We start from the raw sequence: 19,176 nt of genomic DNA, 5'->3' as shown, positions 1-19,176 counted from the left end.
TATCTATTAATTATATACATATACATACATATTACATTTTTCATAATTAAATTTTTATATTGTTATCGATGAAAAAAACATCGATATATTTTCAGAGTCTAAAACCATCAATAGTCCCTATCGATGGTCTTGCAGCTCTGCTTGGAAACACAAATTTTGTGTTAATAAAATAAATTATTGTTTACTTACAAATAAGTATTTTTATTAATTGCATTGTATTTATTATTTGCATTTGTAAAGATGGAAACCTTTAAAGCAAACGATGCAAACCGCGACGAACTAATATTGCAGCAACAAAGAGAAATTGAAAAGGAGGTAAACTATTCATACATGTGAACTTATGTACGTATGTATGTACACATATAATTGTATACACATACACTGCCATGCAGTTTAAAAAAGAAAAATCCGCCTACATACATACATATGTATGTATGTATGTAGCATATACAGAGCATTTCAATGACTCCTTTGTAAAAATTCAATTAATGCAAAAAGCAGACTAAGTATGTATGTATGTACATACAATGTATGACATAGAAAGCGGTTAAAGTCACATAGTGTTCGAACAGAACCGTGCTTAAGCAAGAAAAATATAAAACATAAAATAGATATGTACATACATATGTATGTATGTATGTAGCTTTGGGCCTATTGGAAAAGGTGTGGTCGGATGAAACGAATGTAAATTTATTGGGATCTGATGGCAAGGTGTTTTTAAGGCAGCAAAAAAGTACTGCTTTTGATTCAAATCACACTAAAGAACGTTACACACTACTATGAAAACATTATGTTTGGAGACGGTTTCTTTTTAGTAAATATCCTTAGCAATACTATTCTTCCTTATGCCGACGACGAATTGCCTTTAAAGTGATCACTTCAGCAGGAAAACGATCCCAAACACTCGTCCGAGCAAGCTCAAGAAAAATAAAGCTAATGTTTTCGGGCCGCCGTCACAGTCCCTGGACTTACATTTAATATAACATTTTTAGGGAATGTTACAGAATATAGGGAAAATGGTATTCTATAAAACCAGCTACAAAGTAAGAGTAAAGGAGCGGGCACATTTGGACCGCCGGAAATTTGTGTTATTCTTCCCTTACCTAAATATGTACATACATACATACATATGTATGTATGTATGTATGTACATAACAGAAACGATAATCTTTAAAAGTTAAAACAAATAGAATGGATAGATAGCTTTGGGCCTATTGGAAAAAAACGTTCTGTGATGGGAAGAAAGAATGAATTTATTTCGATTTGATGGCAAGGTGTAAGATTGACAAAAAAGTACTGCTTTCAAGACCGTTAGGCACTAAGACGGAAATATTGTTTTGGGGATACTTATTTTCTTCAAGTGTCGGTCTGTTAGTTTGGATAAAGAATAAAATGTGCGCCATCAACAAAGTAAATATCCTTAGCAATACTATGCTTAATTATGACGTAGAAGAATTGTCTTTAAAGTGATAATATCAGCAGCTAAACGATCTCAAACACTCCACAGTGGATCCGCTTATATGGAGCCGCGGCCAAAAATACTTCTAGTGGTGATAGGATGTTAAAATTTTCACTAAGGCTTACAAAAAATATTTAAATTTAGTGGCAAAAAGATGGAGGTGATTTATTGGAGCGCACGCCAGCCAAGCCCCATATCCCACCCATAACCAAATAAATAAATTTAACAAAAAAGATAAAAATTTAGTTCTATGAAATTGAAGCAAAACTTATAATTATTATTAAAAATATTTATAACGAATCCTCTAATAAGCTATATACAGAGTCAAATAACTTTAAGTTATCTTTTTTTTTGACCGGTTATAAATGGGTCGGACCGTAAAAGGAGTGAATGTATTATATCTGTGTTTGTAATAACGCGTGACATTTTCCGGCTGTGATTAAGTCTACATTTTTTAAATTCTTTATTATTTGATTCTGCAGCTTCCTCCGAAAGCCCTCCAATAGAAACAATTGCGTGTTCTATTATTGCAGATCCATGAATAAGAACTTTATGCACCGTAGCAGGCATATAGTACCACGGATACTCTTTGATGAGATCCTTGGTAGTATCGAGGGCGTATGCGTTAAATTTGTCAGCATTAATTTTATACCTGATGATAGAGCTTGAAGTAAAGTGGCACAACATAGATGAGATTCCAATTTATTCCTGTTATTTCGGAAGCCAACCTTGGATTGGAAAAAAATGTTCTTGACGTATTTCCGTCGTTCGATGAGCCTCTACCTCCATCTCTGGGCTTGTCTATAATTTAACCCAGTATTTACATATATATGCAGATATAAGCAAAAAGTATTCAAAAAAGCGTATTTTTGCATGAAGAGGCGAAAGACCAAATTCAAAATATTTCTTCAAAGCGACTTTATTTAAGCAAACGGCCAAGGTATTCATCTGTGTTGGATTGGCACCACATATGTACACTCATGATGAATGTAATAGGTACACCCTTTAAAATTTAATTTAAATAAGCACTACTTTTTTTCTATTACCTTAATCACCAAAATTTAAATGTACATTTCTTTATTGAACATTTGTGTATTGTTTACTTAATTTGGAAAAGAAAAATTATTTTATTTAAAAGTTACAACCAAAAATATGAAATTTCAGAATATGGAATGTATCCACCTTTATTTTACCATTACTTTTCGCATCCGATTGGGGATACTCTTAATCAAAGCCTGGCAGGACTCTATCGAAATCTTCTTCGACGCACTCCCACAATTGTCGATTGGTGGCACTTTTTTCCTGTTCCCGACTGATTCTATAATGCACTCCACAAGTTATCGATGAGATTCAGATCACGAGACTAACTGGGTCAACAGAAAACCACTCCTAACCTAGGAAATTCGGACACTTTCGAGTCCTTGAGAGCCATTGGATCCAAAATGGACAATGATATTAATGTTTTTCCAATTAGGATATGACTACTATCAGTTCGTATCGCAAGAAGGGTTCCTTTGATGCGAACCAAAGATTTGATCATGTAGCAAAGAGTTCCTAACGACTATTTCACATGGGCAGCATCTGAAGTTCAAAAAAAGGGGCGTAATATCCTTCTTAGCGACGAAACTAAAATTTATCTTTTCGGAAATGACTGTTCCTAACATTTAAGGCGCCCTATAACCAAAAACTTTGATCACCGCTACAGTGGTGCATGGTGTTAAAAATATTATAGTGTGGGGTTGTTTGTCTTGGTCAGAACACTGTCCAATATTCCTAATATCTGACATGATGGGAGCAGCTGACTACAGGGATGTCCTGGAAAATATTATGCTAGCATATTCAGAGGAAAAAAAGTCCCTGCGGTGGGTTTATCAACAGGATAACGACGTAAAACACACCTCAAAAATTTTAAAAACTTGGTTAGAGGTCAATATAGTGGTCGTTCTCACCTACCCCACTTAGTCTCCGGATCTGAATCTCATCGATAACTTGTGGGGTGAGCTATAGAATCAGTCGGGAACAGGAAAAAGTGCCACCAATCGACAATTGTGGGAGTGCGTCGAAGAAGATTTCAATAGAGTCCTGCCAAGCTTTGGTTAGGAATATGCCCAACCGGATGGGAAAAGTAATGGTAAAATAAAGGTGGATACATTCCATATTAATCAGATAATGAAACAAAAATAGATTTTCAGTGATTTGAAAACCAAAAAAAAATAAATAAAACTTAGTTAGTTAAAAGTGTACCTATTATTTTCATCAAGCACGGAATTCTGAAATTTCATATTTTTTGTTGTAACTTTTAAATAAAATAAAAAATTTTTCTTTTCCAAATTCAGGTAAACAATACACAAATGTTCAATAAAGAAATGTACATTTAAATTTTAGTGATTAAGGTAATAAAAAAAAAGTTGTGCTAATTTAAATTAAAGTTTAAAGGGTGTAAATCTTGTATTCAACAAGAGTGTACCTTTAACTTGAAAATCCATTTTAAATAATTAATTTAGGAGCACTTAATTGTTTACCACACAAATCGCAAGTTCACTTTGCTACAGATTAATGCCGTTAAGTGTGCAGCTGTGCGTAAAATACAAACACGTGTTCATTTTTAGAAAGAACCGTTAGAATTTCAGCAAAAACCAGTTTGCACTGGTTGAGAATGGACATTCATAAGATAAATAGTGTGCCTTTTTTTCAATATTTTGTGATGATGTTTTCGAATCTTGGCCTATGGGCGGAACCACTGTGCACTCGTCCGAGTTGGCAAACGTATGACTCAAGGAAAATAAAGTTCATTTTTTGGGGACGACACCACAGTACCCGGACCTAAATTTAATAGAACACCTTTAGGAAATATTAAAGTAAAGAACCTTGAACAAAAACTTTATATTTTTTACTTTAATGATTATCGTTTCTATTTTATCTTCCAAGGGAATGAAAATAAATGCCTTCGTTTTCAGACTGCCACCCTCTGAGGCGGAAAATGAAGGCCTTTTTTGGGAATTAATTGCGCAGAATGTAATTAATGAATTCTCAAGATTTTGGTCAGACGTGTGCAACGCATAGAACGAAGCATCTCCGACCATACAAAGTATATATATTCTTGATCAGCACGACGAGACGAGTTCAAATAGCCATGTCCGTCCGTCCGTCTATATCAACGCAAACTCCTCCTACACCGTAAGGTAATTTTGCATGTAGGCTTGTATATACTGCAGCGGTTGTATATCTCGGATTCAGACGGATCGGACCACTATATCATATAGCTCCCATACAAACGCCAAAGTCACGAACAGTGACTTTTCTCAATAACTTCGTTATTTTCTATGTTATTATCGTGAAACTTAATTATTACGCTTATAAACGACTGTGCCAAATTTGATCAAGATCGGATGACTATATCATATAGCTCCCATAGGAACGATCAGTCGAAAACAGTGAATTTTGTAAATAACTTCGTTACTTTTAACGCGGTGGCTTTCAAACTAGACATTTGTTAGTTTATTATATCTGTTAATGACTGTGCCGAATTCGATAAATATCGGGTGACTATATCATAGGAACGATCGGTGCTATATGAACTCGCCTTGTCATGCTGATCAAAAATATATATATGCGCAAACATTAGACTTTAAAGAAACCCTTTAAAACGTTTTTCCATTTTGAAGAAAGAGCAACAAACCAAAGGGGCCGGTTTGTTACTCTTTCCTTACCTATGGTCTTCAAAATGGAAAAACGTTTTAAAGGGTTTCTTTAAAGTCTAATGTTTGCGCATCGGCTTACATAGAATTGAAGTAAGTTAGTCGACTTCGGTATACCATACACCAGGTGAAACAAATATTACAAATTTCGAAAACCATATGTACATACAGTTGCGAACTTAATAATAGCACCACTTGCTGAGGTAATGTATTCAAAGGATTCCTAGGCTTATTTTAAGGTTCTAGGAACATGTGAATATGTTTTTGAACGTAAAATACTTTCTACTAATGAAAGCAGAAAAAAAAATTCTATCAAAATCCAACGTTTTCAAAGATTTTTACAAAAAACCTTGATATACTCAAAAAATACCCGAAACTAAAAATAGCACCACTTGCAGTATTTTGCAAAATACCGTTAAATTTCGCAGAATTGCATAGCAAAAAACACATATTTAACAGTCCCTGGTTCAAAGTCGATTTTAAAAGCAACAGCACTACAAAAAATCCGAGACTTTTAGATATAATGGGTCGGGGAAAACACTGCCCCGGGAAAAAAGCGAAACGTCATCCAAAACCAGGTTTCGGAGAAAAAATCGGATCTTGAAGATGGAAAACTGGTTGGTACTTCCAACAGAGTGATCCGAATAGCGATCTATTTGAAACAGAAGCCTTAAACTCGCAGACGAAAGCCAAGCCTGAAGCAGCAAGAAGTCGGTCCCTTAATGCGAGAGAGCAATAAGGATTCTGTTAAGGCTGTAACAGATCTTAAAAAGGACTTCAAGTCCCAAACTAGGGTCCAAATTGTTCACAACAACCTCCGGAAGATCAATTCAAAAGATTCCAGTCGAAGAAAGCCTCCACTTTTGAACGCTAGACATATTGCCAACCGCCTTAAGTTGGTCAAAGATCATGAGAATTGGCTTGTCCAAAACTGGAGGAACGTACAATGGACTGATGAAAATAAAGTTGTAAAATATAATAGAAAAGGCTATAGACCATACGTCTGGCGTCCACAGAACATGGAATTCAACTCCAAATACACCCTGGAGTCTAGAAACAGTGTCATTGATATGGGGTTGTTTTTCTTATTATGGTGTCGGTCACATATTAGTCCACAAATCGATTATGGATCACCAAGTTCATGTAAATATCTTATAGACGGTGTTGCTACTATACGCTGAGGATAATATACAGCTAATATGACCCTTTCAACAGGACATCAGCCCAAAGCACACCAGTAAGAAAGCCAGGAAGTGGTGCTCAGCGAATTATCTGAATGTAATTGAGTGGCTGGGACAGTCACCAGACCAAAATCTCATTGAAAATCTTTGGTCTGATATTAAAAAAGCAGTTGCTGTTTCATTACCAACAAAAATTGAGAAGTTTTGGGAAGTAATCCAAGAGTCCTGGGCAAAAATAACGGTCAAATGCTGTCAAGACCTGGTTGACTCAATACTAGGACGATGTGCTGCGGTTATTGCCAATAAGGGCAATGCAACAAAGTAAAAAGTTTATTATTTAATACTATTTGTAATATCTGATCATAACTTGTTAATGAATTTTGTTTTTTTCTGTTATTTTTTAATTTTGAGTAAATATTTGAAAAGTGGTGCTATTTTTAGTTTCGGGTATTTTTTGAGTATATCAAGGTTTTTTGTAAAAATCTTTGAAAACGTTGGATTTTGATAGAATTTTTTTTTTGCTTTCATTAGTAGAAAGTATTTTACGTTCAAAAACATATTCACATGTTCCTAGAACCTTAAAATAAGCCTAGGGAATCCTTTGAATACATTACCTCAGCAAGTGGTGCTATTTTTAAGTTCGCAGCTGTATGTCTATTAAATTGTTTTTACATGCTTCATACTATGTGCTATCTCGCTCACTCTACAAATATGAAAATATATATACTCTACGCGTATACTAAGCCAGCGTACATATTAAATTTGGTGACTTAAGCTTTGTTGTTGCTAAAATCAGTTTTGTTTAATTTACGGGGGCGGAAGTGGGCGTGGCAAAATTTTAAAATAGCCAATAACTGCGCGTCTATTAAGCTAGTCTACATATCAAATTTAATGTCGGTAGCTGTCATAGCATTTAAGAAAAACAGTTTTTTGTAAATTCCGGGGGCGGAAGGTGGCGTGGAAAAATGTTTGAACAATTAGTTTCTGCACACTAACTAAACGAGTATATAAACCAAATTTGATGTCTCTAGCTGTTATAGTTTTTAAGACAGTTTTATGTGATTCCTGGAGGCGTAAGAGGGCGTGGCAAAAATTCCAATTAACTTTTTAGTATATGTATTTACATACTCCACGAGTATACTCTCTTATAGCCTTCGAGATCTGCTGGTTTATAAAGACAGACGGACATGGCTAGATCGACTCGGCTGTTGATCCTGATCAAGAATATATATACTTTATAAGGTCGGAGAAGCTTCCTTTTGCCTGTTACATACATTTTGGCGACTATAAAAACGAAGTTATTAATCAGAGTCACTGCTTTTGACCGATTGTTGAGAATGGACATGGTTGCACTGGTTGAGAATGGACATTCATAAGATAAATAGTGTGCCTTTTTTTCAATATTTTGTGATGATGTTTTCGAATCTTGGCCTATGGGCGGAACCACTGTGCACTCGTCCGAGTTGGCAAACGTATGACTCAAGGAAAATAAAGTTCATTTTTTGGGGACGACACCACAGTACCCGGACCTAAATTTAATAGAACACCTTTAGGAAATATTAAAGTAAAGAACCTTGAACAAAAACTTTATATTTTTTACTTTAATGATTATCGTTTCTATTTTATCTTCCAAGGGAATGAAAATAAATGCCTTCGTTTTCAGACTGCCACCCTCTGAGGCGGAAAATGAAGGCCTTTTTTGGGAATTAATTGCGCAGAATGTAATTAATGAATTCTCAAGATTTTGGTCAGACGTGTGCAACGCATAGAACGAAGCATCTCCGACCATACAAAGTATATATATTCTTGATCAGCACGACGAGACGAGTTCAAATAGCCATGTCCGTCCGTCCGTCTATATCAACGCAAACTCCTCCTACACCGTAAGGTAATTTTGCATGTAGGCTTGTATATACTGCAGCGGTTGTATATCTCGGATTCAGACGGATCGGACCACTATATCATATAGCTCCCATACAAACGCCAAAGTCACGAACAGTGACTTTTCTCAATAACTTCGTTATTTTCTATGTTATTATCGTGAAACTTAATTATTACGCTTATAAACGACTGTGCCAAATTTGATCAAGATCGGATGACTATATCATATAGCTCCCATAGGAACGATCAGTCGAAAACAGTGAATTTTGTAAATAACTTCGTTACTTTTAACGCGGTGGCTTTCAAACTAGACATTTGTTAGTTTATTATATCTGTTAATGACTGTGCCGAATTCGATAAATATCGGGTGACTATATCATAGGAACGATCGGTGCTATATGAACTCGCCTTGTCATGCTGATCAAAAATATATATATGCGCAAACATTAGACTTTAAAGAAACCCTTTAAAACGTTTTTCCATTTTGAAGAAAGAGCAACAAACCAAAGGGGCCGGTTTGTTACTCTTTCCTTACCTATGGTCTTCAAAATGGAAAAACGTTTTAAAGGGTTTCTTTAAAGTCTAATGTTTGCGCATCGGCTTACATAGAATTGAAGTAAGTTAGTCGACTTCGGTATACCATACACCAGGTGAAACAAATATTACAAATTTCGAAAACCATATGTACATACAGTTGCGAACTTAATAATAGCACCACTTGCTGAGGTAATGTATTCAAAGGATTCCTAGGCTTATTTTAAGGTTCTAGGAACATGTGAATATGTTTTTGAACGTAAAATACTTTCTACTAATGAAAGCAGAAAAAAAATTCTATCAAAATCCAACGTTTTCAAAGATTTTTACAAAAAACCTTGATATACTCAAAAAATACCCGAAACTAAAAATAGCACCACTTGCAGTATTTTGCAAAATACCGTTAAATTTCGCAGAATTGCATAGCAAAAAACACATATTTAACAGTCCCTGGTTCAAAGTCGATTTTAAAAGCAACAGCACTACAAAAAATCCGAGACTTTTAGATATAATGGGTCGGGGAAAACACTGCCCCGGGAAAAAAGCGAAACGTCATCCAAAACCAGGTTTCGGAGAAAAAATCGGATCTTGAAGATGGAAAACTGGTTGGTACTTCCAACAGAGTGATCCGAATAGCGATCTATTTGAAACAGAAGCCTTAAACTCGCAGACGAAAGCCAAGCCTGAAGCAGCAAGAAGTCGGTCCCTTAATGCGAGAGAGCAATAAGGATTCTGTTAAGGCTGTAACAGATCTTAAAAAGGACTTCAAGTCCCAAACTAGGGTCCAAATTGTTCACAACAACCTCCGGAAGATCAATTCAAAAGATTCCAGTCGAAGAAAGCCTCCACTTTTGAACGCTAGACATATTGCCAACCGCCTTAAGTTGGTCAAAGATCATGAGAATTGGCTTGTCCAAAACTGGAGGAACGTACAATGGACTGATGAAAATAAAGTTGTAAAATATAATAGAAAAGGCTATAGACCATACGTCTGGCGTCCACAGAACATGGAATTCAACTCCAAATACACCCTGGAGTCTAGAAACAGTGTCATTGATATGGGGTTGTTTTTCTTATTATGGTGTCGGTCACATATTAGTCCACAAATCGATTATGGATCACCAAGTTCATGTAAATATCTTATAGACGGTGTTGCTACTATACGCTGAGGATAATATACAGCTAATATGACCCTTTCAACAGGACATCAGCCCAAAGCACACCAGTAAGAAAGCCAGGAAGTGGTGCTCAGCGAATTATCTGAATGTAATTGAGTGGCTGGGACAGTCACCAGACCAAAATCTCATTGAAAATCTTTGGTCTGATATTAAAAAAGCAGTTGCTGTTTCATTACCAACAAAAATTGAGAAGTTTTGGGAAGTAATCCAAGAGTCCTGGGCAAAAATAACGGTCAAATGCTGTCAAGACCTGGTTGACTCAATACTAGGACGATGTGCTGCGGTTATTGCCAATAAGGGCAATGCAACAAAGTAAAAAGTTTATTATTTAATACTATTTGTAATATCTGATCATAACTTGTTAATGAATTTTGTTTTTTTCTGTTATTTTTTAATTTTGAGTAAATATTTGAAAAGTGGTGCTATTTTTAGTTTCGGGTATTTTTTGAGTATATCAAGGTTTTTTGTAAAAATCTTTGAAAACGTTGGATTTTGATAGAATTTTTTTTATGCTTTCATTAGTAGAAAGTATTTTACGTTCAAAAACATATTCACATGTTCCTAGAACCTTAAAATAAGCCTAGGGAATCCTTTGAATACATTACCTCAGCAAGTGGTGCTATTTTTAAGTTCGCAGCTGTATGTCTATTAAATTGTTTTTACATGCTTCATACTATGTGCTATCTCGCTCACTCTACAAATATGAAAATATATATACTCTACGCGTATACTAAGCCAGCGTACATATTAAATTTGGTGACTTAAGCTTTGTTGTTGCTAAAATCAGTTTTGTTTAATTTACGGGGGCGGAAGTGGGCGTGGCAAAATTTTAAAATAGCCAATAACTGCGCGTCTATTAAGCTAGTCTACATATCAAATTTAATGTCGGTAGCTGTCATAGCATTTAAGAAAAACAGTTTTTTGTAAATTCCGGGGGCGGAAGGTGGCGTGGAAAAATGTTTGAACAATTAGTTTCTGCACACTAACTAAACGAGTATATAAACCAAATTTGATGTCTCTAGCTGTTATAGTTTTTAAGACAGTTTTATGTGATTCCTGGAGGCGTAAGAGGGCGTGGCAAAAATTCCAATTAACTTTTTAGTATATGTATTTACATACTCCACGAGTATACTCTCTTATAGCCTTCGAGATCTGCTGGTTTATAAAGACAGACGGACATGGCTAGATCGACTCGGCTGTTGATCCTGATCAAGAATATATATACTTTATAAGGTCGGAGAAGCTTCCTTTTGCCTGTTACATACATTTTGGCGACTATAAAAACGAAGTTATTAATCAGAGTCACTGCTTTTGACCGATTGTTCCTACGGGAGCTATAAGATATTTTCGCCCGATCTTGATCAAATTTGGCAAAGTCATTAAGAGATACATAAAACTGACAGAAGTTCAATTTAAAAGCAATCGCGTCGAAAGTAACGAAGTTATTGTCAAAAGTCACTGTTTGTGACTTTGTCGTTTGTATGGGAGCTAAATGATATAGTGGTCTGATCAGCTCTGTAGCTCTTACGGTCTAGGAGGAGTTTGCTAGATGAACTCGTCTCGTCATGTTGATCAAGAATATATATACTTTATATGGTCGGAAATGCTTCCTTCTATGCGTTGCACACTTCTGACCAAAATTAATATACACTTTTCCAAGAATATAAAAATCGTAAATGGATTCAGTTTTTCTGCTTTTAATTAATTTTATTTTTTTATTTTAGTACTTGATGCGTTATGAATCAAAGATTTGGTATACCGTTTTTTATAATCACATTCAGAAGACAGAAATATTTTGTTTTTTGTTAATATCTTTTGAAATTACGCGGTAAACACAAAAGAAAAAAACTACTTTTAGGTAATTGCCTAATAAGTAACCAGGCTAAAAAAATTTAAATAAAACCGGCGTGTAAAAATAAAATGTGATCAAAGTAGCATGCGACGAAGTATTGCTGATAATAACTTTAGTACAAGTTTGAATCTTCAAAAACTGTTCAAAATAAATTTTTCTTTTATTCATATGAATGAAAATAGGTACGTTTAAGGGGTTACACCACCCCTGAGGTCCAAAAAACAGGTGAAAAAAGAATTTTTGCTGTGCAACCAGTATACAATGTAGGAAAAAACTTTTATTACATACAGATTGAGGATACTTTGAAGAATATTTTGAGGAAAAAATGTTTTTTAATAACAAAATGGTGGAGATATGGGCCGTCAAGTACCACCATGATTTCGAAATCCTTGCAGGTGGGGTGTCAAATTTCTCGGCTAGGCATCACCTAAAAAATCAAAAAAAAAAATCTTGTTGTCCAGGAAGGCTATGGCTATCCGCCCACGTAGGATTTAAAAAAAATTTTTTTTTTTGTAAAATGTCGGCTGTTTGAAAAAAAACCCTCTTTTTCGGGGAAAATTTTTGGCTAAAGAAATTCATAACTTCCAAACAGGACCTTAAATCAAAAAAACACTGTAAAGAATATGTGGTAAAAATTTGAGCCAATTCGGTCCAGTAGATTCGGAGATATTTGTCACCCCGGTTCAAAAAAAGTAGTTTCGAGAAAAACGCGAAAGAAAAAAATGTACCGCGTCATCATCGACTCGGCGGCGCTCACTTCTAAACGCTGTAACTTCGGAACTAATTCGAATACCGATATGATGTAACGCGTAAAAGATTCTTAAAACTATAGAGGATTTTTAGAGCCAAAAAAACATCGATTTTTGAAGTGAAAACTTTTTTAGAATCGTTGGGAGTGATTTGAGACTCGATGAAACGAAAAAGCGACACTAAAAAGAGACACATATAGATCTTATAGTATTTAGCCTGCGAGAGAATGAGATGCAAATATATAAAAAGCATTATGAATAAAAAGCATTATGAAAAACTTCGACCAAGCTGGGAGTCGAACCCCGGCTGCCCGATCGCCAAGCGAGCACACTAACTACAGAACTCGACGGCAATTTACAAAGTGTCGACGTGGCTCTGTTGTTTATATATTTTTTTGGGATGCATTTTTATTTACTTTTTATACCCTTGCAGAGGGTATTGTAAAATTGGTCAGATGTTCGTAACGCACAGAAGGAGGCGTTTACGACCCCATAAAGTATATAAATTCTTGATCAGCATGAGAAGCTGAGTTGATATAGCCATGTCCGCAAAATTTTTGAAGTGAAAACGAAAAAGCGACACTAAAAAGAGATATACATATAGATCTTATAGTATATAGCCTGCGAGAGAATGAGATAGAACAGAGTTATATAGCGTTCCTTATTCTCCGTCTCCTCTTTGTGCGGTGCTTCGTAGCCTCCCCACTCTTGGCTACGAAGCGTTATATGTTGATATACGTATATGTGTGTGGCTGCGTACTGCTGAGCCACGCTAGTAGAGTGAGTATTGTAGTATGTATACTGCACTGCCTAATACTTGCTTTAGTGTTAGTTCAAGCGTCATACGTACATATGTATGTTTGTATGTATGCTAGTACGTATGTGTGCGCGCCTGCCTATTAAAGTATACACCAGAAGTATCGCGGATACTTAGAAAAGATTACGATAAAGTTCCAATGATTTTAAGTGGCGATTTTAACGTAAATTTTGCATTGGACACAGCGGTTCCTTTAATTGACTTTCTCAATACAACATTCAGTTTAAAAATGTGTAACAATCGCACTGAATCAACAACACGATCAAAAACAGCAATTGACGCGGTATTTCAAAGATATGTTGACAACATCGAAACCAAAGCATTTGTATCATATTTTAGCTATCATAAGCCACTCGTATCATTTGTTGAAATTGAAAACATTGAGGATGAATAATAATAAAATGAAGAAAATAAAATATGACCTTTATAGCAATATTATGATGAACCTATAATTATCCCGCTCCTAATGCTGCTTTCGTCTCATTCTCTCTCAGTTTGTTTTACGGAAGGTTTCACTTCTATCGTGTCTAATCGTTAGACGCCCTCTTTTTTTTTTCAGGGGTGGCTTAACCCCTTAAGTAAAAAATATAAAATGTTTTTTTAGATGGTTCACTTGGGAGATTTTCACACATATCTAAGCAAACATGTGTTTATAATGCGAATAAGCTTTTAAAACTAAAATATTTACTGCTAATGGATTGAAAAACATAAGGTAAGCATTCTCGCCGACTTTGATATACCATGCACCAAGTGAAACAAATATTTTAGATTCGATGTATGTATGTATGTAGATTTAATTGTTTTACATGTCTCGTCATAGCAACGCTATCTATCCGTTACTTGACTACGGCCAACCCCGCCCTGGCATGGCAAAAATTTGAAATAAACTTAACTGTACATACTATACGACTACATACCAAGCTTCGTAGGTTTCGTTTTTTAGTCTGTGAGATCTAGGTGTTCATACGGACGGACGGATGGACAGAAATGATTAGTTCGTCTCGACTGTTGCTGATCAAGAATATATATACTTTTTGTGGTGTTAAAAGCTTCCTTCTACATATTTCAGCGTGGCGGCTTTAATATTTCATTTCACACTATGGGTACATGGTATAATTATAATATTATGCAATGTTTTTTAGGGAAGTTCTTAAAATATGCAAAAAATACCCGAAACTGAAAATAACAGTATTTTGCAAAATATCGTCATATTTTCGCAGAAAGCACTAGCTCTAAAAAATACGAATCTTTAACTCTTCAGGTCCACTGTTGCCTATAGGCAACATTAACTTTATGTTCCAAATAGCATGTTGCGAAGCTTTTTTTCCCCTTTTTTCATCTAATCAGCTGATCTTCTATGACTAGATCCATTTTACAAAGCTTCGTTTGAAATAATAGCTTCTTAGTTATTGTGAAGTGAACACGTGGTGCTGAGTTCGAAGAAAAAGTGTTTTCTTATTCAATTGAATTGCGCGTATAATATAAAATATAAATACTTCAAAAGTGAACTATTATGTACAAATCAGGTAAGTCTACTTATTAATTTGTTTATCAAAATTTTTGAGTTTTGTCTTTGTTGCCTATATGCAACATTGGTCCCGAATGGTATACAAAATTTGAAAATGTTTCTGCTCTGCTAGATATGCGACCCAAAGGCTTAACACAGTTGGAAATTGAAAAAATTTGCCAATTTAATTGGGATGAATCCGACGATGACGAAAATAATGAAGAAAATCAAAGAAGCTAACATCGGCTATGCCGAAGTTTGTATACCCTTGCAGTCCTTGGTAATAATAATTTTACATGTTCAAAATTTGTTTTCTGCAACTCAATTCATCAATATACAAACAAAACAATTTTACTCTCATATTATCACATATGTAAATTTCATAGCATACTCGATTTCTATGAAAATGTTTCTTCTAATTCTTCTAGAGCTATATGATATAGTGGTCCGATCCTTATGGCTTTCATACTTTATTTTTGCCGGGTAATAAAAACCCCCCGAAAAAATTTCAGCCCGATAGCTCTTAAGACGGCTGAGTAAAACGCGTACGCACAGACGGACGGACAGACGGACAGACAGACGGACAGACAGACATGGCTATATCAACTCAGCTTCTCACGCTGATCAAGAATATATATACTTTATGGGGTCGGAAACGTCTCCTTCTGTGCTTTACAAACATCTGATCAATTTTATAATACCCTATGCAAGGGTATAAAAATGAAGAGGATACCGAAACTCAAAAGACTTTAGAAGATTTTATTGAAGAATGTTTACAAGATGATATTACCAAAGGTGAAAGTCTCGAAGGCACACTGTTGAATATAGGTCAATTGGAATGTAGTAAGAACGAAACCAGTATATGGAATATCATGAGATATAGTTCTTCATTTGGCATCAAATGTGCCCCAAGATCAAAACTTTAAACTCTTCTTTGATAACTGGTACACTTCCGTAAGTCTTATGATTGCATTAAAAGAAAAAGGTATCCTCGCAGCGGGAACGATTCGCCCAAACCGCCTTAAGAATTGTGTGCTTAAGACTGAAAAGGAACTTGCGAAAGAAGGTCGAGGATCCTATAATTTGAAAGTAGAAACCTCGCTAAAATTAATTACTTGCGGCTAGTATGACAACAAAAGTGTCCAATTAATTTCAAATTATATTGGCGACCAACCTGTCACAGAATGCACCCGCTGGTGCCGGAAGGAGAGAAAAAATGTACAAGTGCCTCGTCCTGCTATTGTAGAATGCTACAATAGGCATATGGGCGGGGTTGATCTTTCAGATGTGTTATTAGAACTTTATGAAATTAATCACTGCTCCAAAAAGTGGTATATGCGCATTGTATTTCGGTGTATAAACATGGCGGTGGTAAATAGTTGGCTTCTGTATCGTAGAGATTTGAACTGCACCAAAGATAACACCCGTCACATGCCTTTAATACAATTTCAACTGGATATTGCAAATGAACTTCTTCGATTTAGTATGCAAATTCAATCTCGAAAAAGGGGTCGTCCAGCACAACTTGTGCTCAATATTGACTCGCGCGATTCATCTCCAGCACCATCTTCCTCCGCTTTATCAATTTTATCCACTCCAACATCTTAAACATCATAACTTTATAGAAAAACCTAAGGACATAAGATATGACAAAATCGAACATTGGATTCAATGGGGTTCAAAAGGCAGGTGCAGACTGTGCAAAACAGGATACCCACGTTCAAAGTGTTCCAAGTGTGACGTTCACCTTTGCTCAAATCCTAAAAAGAATTGTTTTGTGTCATACCACACACAAGTTTAAGTAATAAATATATAATATTATAGCAGAAGACCAAAGAGTCTCAGAAAAAATGTCTTGAGTTTAAACGTATTAAAATATTAAGAATTAAAAGACTGAAATAAATAAAATATTAATTCATCAATTACGTATACGTATTATTTTAAACATCTACTACTCAGGACCAATGTTGCCTATAGGCAACATTTCGGTGAGGACAAAGCAGGATACGTAGGACTAAAATATGGATTTTGGTCAATATTTGTGGCCATATTAATAGTAATATGCAATGAAATATTTTTTTAGTCTTCCCATTGTAATTCAGTCCTGAAAGGGTTAAATATAATGCGTCGGGAAAAACAGTGCTCTGTGGAAAAGCGGAAAGCGTAAAAAGTTGAAAAATTGGTTGGTTGTTCCAACTAAAGTATTCGAAATTTGATCAATTTTAAACAGAAGCCTAAAACTCATCGACGAAAGCCAAAATGAAAGCAGAAGTCGGTCGCTTAATTCGAAAGAGCAAAACTAATCTTTTTAAGGCTGCAACCGGTGAGAAAAAGGACTTCAACTTCTTGATTACCTATCCAAACAATTCGGAAATGCCTTCGAAAGATCAATTTAGGGTAAGTAAGGTTCCTTTTTTGTTTGAAAGTTTGTCAAATGTCTACAGATATAAGTGGAGAAACCTGCCATGGTCTGGTGAAAGTAAAGTTTTCATGTATGATGGAAAAGGCTCTATAGCATATGTATGCCCTGAGTCCACAGAACTTGGTTTGAACTCCAAATATAGCCTGAAGATTGTTAAACATGGCAAAATCAATGTGTAATAATGGTCGGTCCAATATAGTAAGTCAAGTCGAATATGGATTAGCATGTTTATATGAATATCTTGGAGAAAGTGTAACAGGACAAGAAGAATACTGGACATACGATGTCAAGACCCGGTTGACTCAATCCCAGCGGTTATTACCGATAAAGGTAATACAACCAAGTATCGAGATTATAAATAAATTATATTTTTAATAGCTAATCATTATTTAAGAAGTGGTGCTATTTTTAGTTTTGGGTATTTTTTTAATATTTCAAGAATTTTCTTGATAAACTTTGAAAACGTTGGATAATATAATAAATAATAAATGAATTATATATGGGCATTTCCGTCGTGTCACTTCGGACATTCTAATTTAATTTCCTAATGTATTTTTGTAAAATATGACGATATTCCCACGGAAAAAACGGAAGAGATATTTTTAAATTAAACTAAATTTTTAAGGTTCATTATTGAATGGTACTTGGAAAATATTTTTGTTTCATATTCAAAACATTCATATTGTTATCTTTAAAAAATAGATTATATTAGAAATTTTTTGAACACATTACCTTAGCAAGTGGTGCTATTTTTAAGTTCGCAACTATGTTACATACATACGTACAGTAAAATTTATAGTCTCTGACAGCCTAAGAGCATAAAATTCATTCAAAATCCGTTTCCGCAGGGGCACGAAAATACTAAAACGTTGGCTGCCCGTCAACGCTAGCTTTCACTGTATATATACGCCTATATGTGTCTATATATTTAAATTAATAAATTTCAAACTTTTATGCTTTTTAGATTAGTGATTCGACGCCCTTAGTGAGCGACCAGCTACCATTAACGTGCCTTAAAGCCGAATATAATGGCGACGAAGTATTCACAGCTAAAATTCAAGATCTGGCGAAAAGGTATAAATATATGAGAAGAACTCGTCCAGATGGTAATTGTTTTTTTCGAGCGTTCGCCTACTCGTATCTTGAGTATTTGACTTGCAACAGTCATGCTTATCAGGAGTTTCTCAGACTCGCTGAAGGGTCTAAAGATAAGTTAATTGAGCTTGGGTTTCCCAGTTTCACACTTGAAGATTTTCATGAGACTGTAAGTAAAAATGTTGATAACTTGTCAAATGCTCAAGAAATCTAATACATTTTATTTAAATAACAGTTTATGGAAGTGGTAAAAAGAGTATGTCCTGAAAGCTCTGCAGGGGCTTCGGATATTGTACAAGCTGAACTTCACAAGGTTTTCAACGAGCAGGGCTATTCAGATTATGTGGTGGTTTACTTGCGTCTTATTACGTCAGGACAGCTACAAGAGGATGCAAATTTTTATCAAAATTTTATTGAAGGTAGTTTTACAATTGAAGAGTTCCGACATCAGGAAGTTGAGCCAATGTACAAAGAATCGGATCATATTCATATTATTGCTCTTTGCACGGCATTGAGTGCCGGAGTGCGTGTGGAATATTTGGATAGAGGAGAAGGTGGCACAGTAAAGACACACGATTTTCCCGAAGGAACTGATCCAAAAGTTTTTTTAATTTATAGGCCAGGCCACTATGATATATTATACCCTATATAATGTTTATTAAACGTGAAGCTTGATATACATACAAAAAACAAAAACTGTGAGCCGAAAATCTACTCCCATTATTATTTAAATTTAGTTTTGTATGTAAATGTGTATTATGTATGCTTTATTAAAATACAGGAATATTGAAAAATGCCCTAAA

At 35.2% G+C, this 19,176-nt stretch overlaps 1 protein-coding gene across 1 annotated transcript; it reads left to right on the top strand.

Annotated features, from left to right (window-relative positions):
• The first annotated feature begins 94 nt into the window (after nt 1-94).
• On the top strand, nt 95-19,170 carry LOC137574946 (ubiquitin thioesterase otubain-like). The gene is made up of 3 exons (XM_068287373.1): nt 95-315; nt 18,243-18,542; nt 18,609-19,170. Exons 1-3 carry the CDS (start codon nt 241-243, stop codon nt 19,023-19,025), a joined length of 792 nt encoding a protein of 263 aa, XP_068143474.1. The 5' UTR covers nt 95-240; the 3' UTR covers nt 19,026-19,170.
• Nucleotides 19,171-19,176: the final 6 nt, after the last annotated feature.

This window comes from Drosophila tropicalis, unplaced genomic scaffold (genome assembly GCF_018151085.1).
Source record: "Drosophila tropicalis isolate 14030-0801.00 unplaced genomic scaffold, ASM1815108v1 contig_527, whole genome shotgun sequence".
Lineage (NCBI taxonomy): Eukaryota > Metazoa > Arthropoda > Insecta > Diptera > Drosophilidae > Drosophila > Drosophila tropicalis.
Note: the sequence above shows the minus strand (reverse complement) of the source record. Positions and strands in the feature narration are given on the sequence as shown.